Source organism: Gymnoscopelus braueri (assembly GCF_963280865.1).
Source record: "Gymnoscopelus braueri genome assembly, chromosome: 2".
Classification (NCBI taxonomy): domain Eukaryota; kingdom Metazoa; phylum Chordata; class Actinopteri; order Myctophiformes; family Myctophidae; genus Gymnoscopelus; species Gymnoscopelus braueri.
Window position 1 is genome coordinate 1,825,514 of NC_137604.1, and position 12,993 is coordinate 1,838,506.

The 12,993-nt window shown below is 39.9% G+C and overlaps 1 protein-coding gene across 2 annotated transcripts in view; it reads right to left on the reverse strand.

Moving 5' to 3' along the window:
• Nucleotides 1-11,970: 11,970 nt before the first annotated feature.
• ndufaf5 (NADH:ubiquinone oxidoreductase complex assembly factor 5) overlaps nucleotides 11,971-12,993 on the reverse strand; it is a 31,215-nt gene continuing 30,192 nt past the window's right edge. For both annotated transcript variants that reach the window (XM_080455382.1, XM_080455383.1), the window contains exon 12: nucleotides 11,971-12,184. In XM_080455382.1, the coding sequence (XP_080311508.1) occupies nucleotides 12,098-12,184 (87 nt within the window). In that variant the 3' untranslated portion in view covers nucleotides 11,971-12,097. The remainder of the gene's footprint in view (nucleotides 12,185-12,993) is intronic.

The window sequence follows — 12,993 nt, forward strand, 5'->3', positions numbered from 1 at the left end:
ATAGCTCTATATTGTGATATAACTCATTTCTTTGTGTCATCACTTCCAATTTAATTTGTTTATTCTGTATCTGTAAGAGACATTGGTATCCTATCACAATATAGAGCTATTTAACACTGTTACTGAACAAACACTCTATAGTAATGATTACTATCACAATATAGAGCTATTTAACACTGTTACTGAACAAACACTCTATAGCAATGATTACTATCACAATATAGAGCTATTTAAAACTGTTACATTACATTACATTACAGTCATTTAGCAGACGCTTTTATCCAAAGCGACTTACAATAAAGTGCATTCAACATAGGTAGGGAACGAAACTACTAATCACCAGAAGTCTCTTAGTGCATTTCCTGCAAAAACAAGCAACCAAGAGTATACCTAGCGCTAAGGTAAAAGTGCATTATATCAGCTACCTATTTCCTAAACAGATGAGACAAAATAGCAAAATCAAATGAGCATGAGCTAAAACAAATAAGTGTATCGACTAAACAAGATCCAATACAACAATACAAAAATAAAACAAGAGTTCGTACAACTAGTTAATAACAAGTAGGCCAGGCAAAGAGGAAGGGTAGTGTTTCCTAGAGGAAGGGTAGTGTTTCCTGTTACTGAACAAACACTCTATAGTAATGATTACTATCACAATATATAGAGTTATATGACACTGTTAGCTGAACACCGATGTGTTTCTTTAACTTAAAGGGCAAGACCACTGTGGTAGAGGTGTGGGTTGTGTAGTTACCTTGCCATGATGTAATTCCAAAGGTGGACAAAAAATCTAAAATAATTGCTCTATTGATTAGAATTGATAATTCAAAATATTCTCCCCATTGACTTACATTGTACGGTGAAACAGCTCTCAAAGTCACTCTTTTAGCCCATAAAACAAAGCAACACAAACAAAGCTGATTCAGACAATATAGAACATCACCAAACCCACTACTGTTTCTTTTTAAATAAGAAGTGTAACTTCCTGTTGATTTTGCTATTTTTTATTAAGAATAAAACCCGGACTGGATCAGGATCTTCAAATAGTAAAATCAACAGGAAGTTGACATTTTTATTAAAAGAAAGAAATGAAGATCTACAAGCGAGAGAGGAGTACCTGATAGGTTCATTACTGTCTCTGACTGTGTTGTATTGTACTTGGGTAGACCTTCAAAAAAAAATCCTTACTGGATTTATGGGATTTTTTGGGGATTTAAAAAAAAAATTGACCTATTATTCTAATTGCTATTGCTGCTGTGGTATTATTGCATGTATCCACAAATAATGGTTAATGGCATAATGGTTACGCCTCGTTTTCACCATCAAAAAACTATTAAAACTAAACAAACATTTAAATAAAATAGAAGATGTGCAAGCTTGTAGATCTGCTATTTAAAAAAAAATTGAAATAGTGCTTCAGTGGTAACTTGTTTGCCTTTCTTGCCATCCCTGAATTATATATTTTTATATATTTTCCTGAAATGACACCTGTCTGACGTGCTGGAGTACATGTCAGACAGTTGTCATTTCAGAAGAAAAAATCACCATAATCTAATAAAACCAAACCACAAATGTGTGGTTATTTTTTTTTACATTAAATTAATAAAAACATTTTAAAAAATAATTATTTTAAAAATAAATTAATATATATTTAAAAAAGTAATTAATTAAAAACAATAAGCACAAATGTAATCACCATAACTCTGTACTAACGGTACTGGAGCTCACAGTTTATTTAAGGTCACAACCTTTTCACAGACCTGAGGAAAAGGTCGCAGTGGTGGAAGTACTCCATTTCTTTACTTGAGTAAAAGTACCAATACTGCAATGTAGAAATACTCTGTTACAAATAAAAGTCTGGGTAATCAAACTTGTACTCGGGTAAAAGTACAAAAGTATTGGCATCAAAATATACTTAAAGCACCAAAAGTAAAAGTACTCATTAAGCAGAACGCCCCGTTTCAGGAGGTATCATGTGTTTAACATTTATTAAAACCGTTTGGAAATAGCAGATCTACAAGCACACAACGCGTCGCGACGCGTTTGTAGATCGCGTTTGTAGATGTAGCTTGTAGATCTGCTATTTTCAAACAGACAAAGTTTATATGAGGTTGAACTGGTTAATGTATGTTTTAAGATGTATGACTGGAAGGTCGTCTGAGGAAGGATGTGTGTGACTGAAAGATAAGGGCGTGGTCTCAGAGATAAGGCGAAATGTTCCTTTAATAGGCTTTAACCGCTTAAACAGTTTTTTTTACTGATAATATGTATCATATACAGTAGCCACGTGTGTGTGTGTGTGTGTGTGTGTGTGTGTGTGTGTGTGTGCGCGCGTGTCTGCGTGCGGAGCACCAGTACGTTTGACACGTCAGCCAATCAGAAGCAAGCAGAGGCGTGTCCTCGTCAGACTATATACCCGGCTGTCAGCTGTCACTCATGTTCAGTTTGTCATGATGGAGTTCACATGGACCTCTATAATAACACGTGAGTACTTTATACTTTGTTCTTATTTTAGTCTAATTTAAACATTAAAACTTGTTTTAATCGGCCATCAGAGAATACTTGGCCTTTGCATTAAAACAGGGGTCTTTTTTTTTTTTCGGGCAAAGGACCCCCTAGCTGAGAGAGAGATGAAGCAAGGGACCCCCTAGCTGAGAGAGAGATGAAGCAAGGGACCCCCTACTCTATATTGTATAAAATTGTGGTACAGATTAAAGTTTTTTTTACTTGGTCTGCTCTTTTTTCTTTCTACACCTATAGCCTCTTTGCCAAAAATAGCAGATCTACAAGCTCTTACAAGCTTGTAGATCTGCTATTTTCAATTTTTTATGGTTCAAGTGGTTAATGTAAAAAAACTAAATCATATCACACAAAGATTTGGCGGACCCCCTATAGTAGCTCTGAGGACCCCCTAGGGGTCCCGGACCCCCTGTTGAAGACCCCTGCATTAAAGGGATAGTTCACCCAATACATTTTTCTATGGATTAGTCACCCCATGGAGACTTGAATTCATGGATATGTTTTAGTTTTTGTCTCATTCCTAAGACAATAATTTGATGACCAGCAGTGGTTCCGGTAGGAGACACAAAGAGTCTCCTTTATGTCTCCTACCGGAACCACTGCCTACCGGTCCACTGGTCATTAAATTATTGTCTTAGGAATGAGACACAAACTAAAGAATATCCATGAATTCAAGTCTCCATGGAGTGACCAATCTAGGAACCCATCGCCAAATGAAAAGGAAAAACAGTGCCCTCTGCTGTTTTTTACTCTTTCACTTGGCTCTGGGCGGAGCTGAACGGACGACCCGTGGTCAGGGAAACCGGGGTTTTGGTCTGCCTTCAGCCTTTCACTTCCGGTGGTGCGACTATGTTTTCATTCCCACTAACAATAGTTCTCCACGGAACACTAACACCACTTCTCCCAGAGAACATGGATGGTTTTGGTTATAAGCCCACTTGTTTCTATGATGAAAGAGCAAGTTAAAATGTGACTAACTTTCTGTGGTTTTGTCTGCTCCGAGGACGCTATTGTTAAATGAGTTTCGGTTTGTTTTCAGTGGGAAGCGAGAGCACAGACAGTAAATCCCGCCCACTACATTTGATTGGGTAAAGCGCGGCCTGCTTCCTGATCTGAAGGCACGCCCACTTGTAGGTCAGTGCGTACACGTTATGACGAACCCCCCCGACAGATTCAGTCGGAGAGCAGAATCTGTTCTTGAGAGATTATGGTGTGACTAATACATAGAAAAAAGTCATTTTGGGGGTATGTATTAGTCACCCCATGGAGACTTGAATGCATGGATATTTTTCACTTCTTTATAGTATAGTTTGTTGAATACTTTTGATTCAGTAATGCTCTCTTTTCATTTCATTTTTTTTAGGTACTGTACTAGGTATCTGTGTCCAACATTTAACAAAGTTTAAATGCAGATCAGATCTGTAACAACTGCATACATATCTGTTTTCACCACATACATATCTCATTCACTTTTTATCTTCGATGTGCATCTCTCTCTCTCTCTCTCTCTCTCTCTCTCTCTCTCTCTCTACACAGTGGTGTACATCCTGGTCTGTTGTGGAGTTGCTCAAACAGAAGGTGAGACAACTTCAGTGCATTGCATTATGGGTAGTTTGTTCCAACCATCTCTATCATAGAGGTATAATATAACCCCGCCCCCAGCTATTGCCCCGCCCCCAGCTATTCATTTCAATTAAATTGCTCAGTGGCGTTTTGAAACACCCGGAAGGCTGCCGGAAGTAGAATTATTGAGACGTTTTTGGGTGTTATTAGAGTTATGAGCATGCGCACTAGTGTCCTTTTTGCGTCCTACGGCAGCCTGTGTGTCAAGGTATGAACGCGAGATATTTATTAAATAGACTCGAGATGCATATTTATATGTAAATGCATATGTATGTATGTATAATATGTTTACATATTTATATTTATATATATAAATATCTCTCAGTATGTTTTGCTCGTGCATGTATTTCTCCCCGCCTGCAGTTCCAGCTTTGGCCACTGGGGTGGCGGCTTCAATGTTTCTCAGCAACTCTGGGGGCTTCGGTCCATAGATATAGAAACCTAGAGACCTCATTGGTCTCTGCAGTTCGTTGGAGTGACCTGTTTCGTATGGTGGCCGCCATATTTCCGGGGGGAACGGGCACTGACCAATCACAGCGTGTTGACTACTGGCCAATCACAGCGCGTCTTTTACAGGACCTGTAACAATCTAGTTGTCCCGCCCCCACTTGCCTCTGATTGGCTTACCGAACGCCCCCCCCCCCTCCCCCTTCTGTGACGCACGCGGAAATTTCCAGCTTACCCCCCGGAAGCGGAAGCGCGCCCGCCATACAGACGCCTCAGAGGTTGGTCCCCAGAGTAAGTAATCATATTTGAACTGGGGACCAACCAAAATAAACATATGTTTTTCCCCACTCTTCTGCACTGTAATTGTTATTTAGACTTATTTTGCTTTTATTGTATGCTAATAGAATTTTATAATTGGAGTTTCCTCTTCTTAATGTTTTGTGTAAAACACATTGAATTGACTTACAATCTACAAGCTCACAACGCGTCGCACTGCGACACGTTGTGAGCTTGTAGATCTGCTATTTTCAGCATGCAACCAAGTGTAAAATCAGCCATTACGACGCCATCAAGGCACCGCCAACATACATTATAGTCGACTAAATCAACTAGATTTAGTCGACTATAATCTTATGATATTTAGTCGACTAAAACTAGACAAAAACTAAAACATTTCAGATGAAAATATGACTTAAACTAAATGGAATTTGATTCAAAAGACTATGACTAAAACTAAATCTAAATTTGCTGTCAAAATCAACACTGCTGTTATTATCATATATGTAAATAAACGTGTTCATAATATTGATTCTAGATGAATATGTGATCCTGGAGAGTCCTGTGCTTCCTGTGATGGAAGGAAGTGACGTCACTCTGCGCTGCTTGTCCAAAAACAAGAAAACGGGTAAACCGTCCTCCCACCTCCCAGCTGGCTTCTATAAAGACGGCGCCCTCTTCAGGACCGAGTCCACGGGACAGACGACCATCCACAGTGTTTACAGATCTGATGAAGGATTGTATAAGTGTCTCATCTCGGACCTGGGACAGTCACCACAGAGCTGGATGCATGTGAGAGGTGAGATAACTAAGTGCATTTACTCAAGTACTGGACAATTTTGAGTTTTTTTGCGTCGCGACAATTAGTACGTGACCTTGTATATCTGCTATCTTTTTTTTGTATATATTTATATTTTGAAAAATGTTGTACTCATTCTGCATAATGAGTACTTTTCTATTTTTGGTACTTTAAAGGGATATTTCACTTTAAAAAAATGTTTGGGTCATTTTATCGTCTACTCAGGCTTTTGTCAGCCCCCCAGACCGTTTTTAAGTTGCTTGATTCAGTATTTAGACATTTTATATTCATTTCATCAGACACGCCCCCTTCCTATACAAACCAATTGTAACTTCAAACTCCATTTTGAACATGTTAGATTCATCTAAAACACCCGTCCTTGGTTCTGGTGACTCATCCTGCCCTCCTAATACGTGAGGGGGCCGTGTTATTTTTTTTTTTATCGTATTAATTTTTTTTTATTTTCCCAAAAATATATTGGAAATGTTGGAACTGAAAAACGAGAGGGATTATGCAAAGTAGGTATCGCTTGTGACGTCAGAGGCGGGGGCAAATCAGTTGGCCTATTTTGAGACTAATTGACATAAAACCCCAGATATGCTGTGAAAGCCTGAGTGCTCAAACTGGGGTATTTTTGGGGATAGAAGAAAGGTAGGGGAGACCAAAAACACACAAAAAAGAAGGAAACGTTCAAATTCATGGTGTAGTCCCTTTAAGAGAGAAATCTGTGTTTCTTTCCGTTCTAGATTCGTCAGCCTCCAAAGACAACGACGACCAATCAGAACCTCCCCTCTCCTCTGTCCCTCCCCCTCTGTCAACCCCTCCCCCTTCCTCTCTGCCTCCATATAGAGCGTCGCAGTTCCCGCCCACTTCCTGTTTTTTTTGGTGCCGGAAGAAAAAACTCAATGCATTTTTCCATTGACATTTCCAAAAATATTTATATCTATTAATTTAAGCCTCGAATCAAGCCATCATGACATGACATGAATCATGACCATAAACGTTTGATTCTGTGATTTTTTTTTGTTGAAAACGGCAAAACAAAGGGTATTTATTAAATATAGTATATCATATAATTAAATATAAAATAAAAAAAAATCACAGAAAAAAACGTTTTATGGTCATGATTCATGTCATCTCGTGATGGCTTGATTCGAGGCTTAAATTAATAGATATAAATATTTTTGGAAATGTCAATGGAAAAATGCATTGAGTTTTTTCTTCCGGCACCAAAAAAAACAGGAAGTGGGCGGGAACTGCGACGCTCTATTTCTACCCTCTGATGGGGGGTGGAGTCTGCGTCCTTCTGCTGATTCTGGGTCTGTTTCTCTGGAAGAAATGCAGAGGTACACACACGCACGCACACATGCACACACATGCACACCAGACACACACACACATGCACACAAACACGCACGCACACCACACGCACGCACGCACGCACAGACCACACACACATGCACATATGCAAACAAACACACGCACACATGGAATCAAACAATAAACATTAATTCTTCTTTATTTACCTTCAGGCAACACTCAACGCCAGTAAGACTATAGGAGATGGATGTGGACTACGTCTAAGGAGATGGATGTGGACTAGGTCTAAGGAGATGGATGTGGACTAGGTCTAAGGAGATGGATGTGGACTACATCTAAGGAGATGGTTGTGGACTAGGTCTAAGGAGATGGATGTGGACTAGGTCTAAGGAGATGGATGTGGACTAGGTCTAAGGAGATGGATGTGGACTACGTCTAAGGAGATGGATGTGGACTAGGTCTAAGGAGATGGATGTGGACTAGGTCTAAGGAGATGGATGTGGACTAGGTCTAAGGAGATGGATGTGGACTACATCTAAGGAGATGGTTGTGGACTAGGTCTAAGGAGATGGATGTGGACTAGGTCTAAGGAGATGGATGTGGACTAGGTCTAAGGAGATGGATGTGGACTAGGTCTAAGGAGATGGATGTGGACTACGTCTAAGGAGATGGATGTGGACTACGTCTAAAGAGATGGATGTGGACTAGGTGGACTAGACCTAGTCCACATCCATCTCCTTAGATGTAGTCCACATCCATCTCCTTAGACCTAGTCCACATCTAAGGAGATGGATGTGGACTAGGTCTAAGGAGATGGTTGTGGACTAGGTGAAGGAGATGGATGTGGACTAGGTCTAAGGAGATGGATGTGGACTACGTCTAAGGAGATGGATGTGGACTAGGTCTAAGGAGATGGATGTGGACTACGTCTAAGGAGATGGATGTGGACTAGGTCTAAGGAGATGGATGTGGACTACGTCTAAGGAGATGGATGTGGACTAGGTCTAAGGAGATGGATGTGGACTACGTCTAAGGAGATGGATGTGGACTAGGTCTAAGGAGATGGATGTGGACTAGGTCTAAGGAGATGGATGCGGACTAGGTCTAAGGAGATGGATGCGGACTAGGTCTAAGGAGATGGATGTGGACTAGGTCTAAGGAGATGGATGTGGACTAGGTTTAAGGAGATGGATGTGGACTAGGTCTAAGGAGATGGATGTGGACTAGGTCTAAGGAGATGGATGTGGACTAGGTCTAAGGAGATGGATGTGGACTAGGTCTAAGGAGATGGATGTGGACTACGTCTAAGGAGATGGATGTGGACTAGGTCTAAGGAGATGGATGTGGACTAGGTCTAAGGAGATGGATGTGGACTAGGTCTAAGGAGATGGATGTGGACTAGGTCTAAGGAGATGGATGTGGACTAGGTCTAAGGAGATGGATGTGGACTAGGTTTAAGGAGATGGATGTGGACTAGGTCTAAGGAGATGGATGTGGACTACGTCTAAGGAGATGGATGTGGACTACGTCTAAGGAGATGGATGTGGACTACGTCTAAGGAGATGGATGTGGACTAGGTTTAAGGAGATGGATGTGGACTAGGTCTAAGGAGATGGATGTGGACTAGGTCTAAGGAGATGGATGTGGACTAGGTCTAAGGAGATGGATGTGGACTACGTCTAAGGAGATGGATGTGGACTACGTTTAAGGAGATGGATGTGGACTAGGTCTAAGGAGATGGATGTGGACTAGGTCTAAGGCAATCTGGGAATCCATCGTCAAAGAAAAAGGAACAAAAAGAGCGCCCTCTGCTGTTTTTTTCCTTCGAATTTGACTCTGGGGGGACCGCCCAATAGAATGTTGATAACAGGAAGCTGGCCCGTTTGGTCCGCCCTCAGCCCTCCTCTTCCTGTGGGGGCGCCTATGTTTTCATTCCCACTGACAACATTTCTCCCACAGAACTTGGACGTTATAGTCGACGAGCTTGTTGCTAGCGTACTTACGAGAGTTGCTCAATTACACAATATTGAACACGTTAAACCTCTTCAGCACATTCGTGTAATGGTTTGTTTCCAGTGGGATTCGGGAACACATTAGAAAGCCAACGCACGGATGTAAGCGGCTTGCTTCCTGATCTAAGGCCCGCCCACTTGTAGGCAGTGTTGATTTTGTTGACTAAAATTATAACGAAAACTCAATAAAAACTCAATAAAAACTAATCTATGATGACTAAAACTAAGACTAAATATATTGACAAGTTTGTCAACAAATAAAAAGTAGACTAAAATGTTAGTGAGGGATCTAGTGGAGAAGAGATCCAGTAGAACTAAAAGACAAGTCATTTTATGTTTGGTTGCGCTCAGGTGTTCACAACTGCGACACGTTGTGAGCTTGTAGATCTGCTATTTTCAGCATGCAACCAAGTGTAAAATCAGCCATTAGGACGCTGACGTTGATTTTTATTTAATTTTTGGGAAAATGAAAAAAAATTATACAATAAAAAATTAAAAAAAATAAATGAAAAAGGCAATTGAAAAAACACGGCCCCCTCACGTATTAGGAGGGCGGGGTGAGTCACCAGAACCAAGGACGGGTGTTTTGGATGAATCTAACATTAAAAATGGAGTTTGAAGTTATAATGGGTTTGTATAGGAAGGGGGCGTGTCTGATAAAATGAATATCAAATGTCTAAATACTGAATCAAGCAACTTAAAAACTGTTCGGGCCTCCGGGGGGAGTACAATTTTGAGACACTACACTGTTTCTCTGCATTCTATGTTTTACCTTGTTTATTGTAAGTTATATTACATGATATTATATATATATATATGTATGTGTTTACCTTGTTTATTGTAAGTCACTCTGGATAAAGAGCGTCTAATAAATGACTACATTGTAATTATAGTTGTATAATTATAATTGTTGTAATAGTTCTTCCTCAATAGACATGAAATCCACCTGCTGTGTGAGTTAATCATTAACCATGTGAGGTATCAAAATGTACTTAAAGTACCAAAAGTAAAAGTATTAAAACCTTTGAAAGTAGCAGATCTACAAGCTCACAACGCGTCGAGATGCGACGCGTTGTGAGCTTGTAGATCTGCTCTTATGTTGTGTGCTTGTAGATCTGCTATTTTCAAATGGCCTAGGTATAAAATAGGGTTAAAGTGGTTAATGTATGTTTTATAATGTCATCATTTATATCTGCAAAGTAACTAGTAACTAAAGTTTTCAAATAATTGTAGTGGAGTGAAAGTATAATATAGAGCTATTTAACACTGTTACATATAACAATGATTGCTATCACAATATAGAGCTATTTAACTGTAGACCCTCCTGAAAAACAAAAAAATCTATATTTCGCATATTATGCGATGCTATGGGATGCGATGCACATATTAAGTGATGCTATGGGATGCGATGCACATATTATGTGATGCTATGGGATGCGATGCACATATTATGTGATGCTATGGGATGCGATGCACATATTATGTGATGCTATGGGATGCACATATTAAGTGATGCTATGGGATGCGATGCACATATTATGTGATGCTATGGGATGCACATATTATGTGATGCTATGGGATGCGATGCACATATTAAGTGATGCTATGGGATGCGATGCACATATTAAGTGATGCTATGGGATGCGATGCACATATTAAGAGATGCTATGGGATGCGATGCACATATTATGCGATGCTATGGGATGCGATGCACATATTATGTGATGCTATGGGATGCGATGCACATATTATGTGATGCTATGGGATGCGATGCACATATTATGCGATGCTATGGGATGCGATGCACATATTGTGATGCTATGGGATGCGATGCACATATTAAGTGATGCTATGGGATGCGATGCACATATTGTGATGCTATGGGATGCGATGCACATATTATGCGATGCTATGGGATGCGATGCACATATTGTGATGCTATGGGATGCGATGCACATATTAAGTGATGCTATGGGATGCGATGCACATATTGTGATGCTATGGGATGCGATGCACATATCACTTTACTGGAAAATACTCCAGTAAAGTAAAAAAAAAAAACTCAAAATTGTACTTAAGTACAGTACTTAAGTACATGTACTTAGTTACTTTACACCACTGGGAACAGACACCATGTGACGAGACATACAATGAATGATGTATTTATTTGTGTCAGTGGGATGAACATGTTTCTCGTCTCTCAGTGATGGAGCAGAAAGGAAACACATTATTTGATACATATTTACAGCCCAAACTCAACACATTTTGACCTGATGGTCAAGATTACATTTCTCCCCTGAGCAAGCAGGCATGAGGCTCTATTGGCTCAGTGGTAAAAATGTCAGCACCTACGCAGGAAACCGGGTTCAAATCCGGGGTAGAGGAGAACAGTTTAAAAAGTACTTTTGTTTTGACCTGATGGTCAAGATTACATTTATACAATATTTGCCTTTGACATGTAGTTGAGTGAAAGTTATTAGTATAAAAAAATTAAGAATACTCAAAGTACAGATACTCAAACAATGTACTTAACTCATTCACTGTGCTATGAGCTTGTAGATCTGCTATTTTTTTCAAATCCTAAATTTTTGTGCAAATCTTTGAAAATGTATATATTTTTAAAGCTAATATTTTTTTACTCAAATCTTTGCTTCTGAGGGGATTCTACAAAATGTCTTCTAAATCCTAACAGTTTTTTGAAAAACGTATGTTTATATATCAGTGATTCTCAAACTTTTTCATGTCAAGGACCCCCAGAATTATATGTATTTGGCCGCGGACCCCCACCTTAAAATATGTTGTTCCAGGGACCCCCCCAGAAGCAAAGATTTGAGTAAAAAAATTATATATATATATTCAAAGATTTGCACACATTTTCACGATTTTTCAAAAAATAGCAGATCTACAAGCTCATAGCGCGGCACTCGGTGCCGCGCTATGAGCTTGTAGATCTGCTATTTTTGAATAGCCCAAAGTATAAAATAATGGTTACACAGATGCGTTGCCGGTCTAAACGGGTTCAGTACAGTAGTGTAGTAATGTAATACAGTAGTAATGTAATGCAGTAGTAATGTAAATGTCCTCGGTCAGGGTTCTTCTGCTAGGCTGAGTCTGTGGGCGGAGGCTGACTGATCTTAGACAGATCTCCAAATGACACCGTAGCAGATCCTCTCCTGGCTGGTTTGGCCTGAAAACAGCAAACAAACATAAACAAAACAATAAGATAGAAAGATCAGTCATTTGTATCTATGCTCAACATGTGACCATTTTATCTGCATACACGAATCCACGGAGCGCTGCCCTGTAGGCAGCCATTGCTGCGGTGTGTCAGACCATAGACTGAACCTGTTGAACCTGAGAAATCTCAGGCTGGCCCCTCTCACTCAGTCATCTGCTGCTGTGGTGTCAGTCAGCTGCAGACACGTTACTCTTTTACCTGCTTTTGACTAACTTTTACTAACACTAACTTTACAAAAAGGTACCGGAAATTGGGACAAACCACCTCCGTCCGGTGCCAGTAGGCTAGTTTATGGCTGCTCTGCTAACGTCAACAGACGGACAGAACCGCAGCAATCAGTTGTAAGCAAGCAGTTGTTTACACAAAGTCAGGTGACAGCTAGTCAGCTACTGAAGAATCATTCTGGTGGTGTATGTTTACAACATACCAAGTAGTTTTTCTTTTTTTTATGCACATGTACATTTGATTTGATTTGATGATGCTATTTTCAGTCTCTTTTTGCACTCTTTCTTTAAACTTTTTACGTCTTCTTTATTCCATTGTTATTACTTACGCTGCTGCATTGTCTGAAGGAAGCCAAACCAAAATAAGTTTTACTCTTATGTACCTGTCCTGTACACAAGATGTAACAATAAAGTAAAACCTTGAACCTTGAACCTTGAGCAATGATTGCGCCACCTACAGGGCAGCGCTCCGTGGATTCGTGTATATTTGTGATTTGAGCCGCTGCCATTCCATCCACTGAAACTATGATGGAA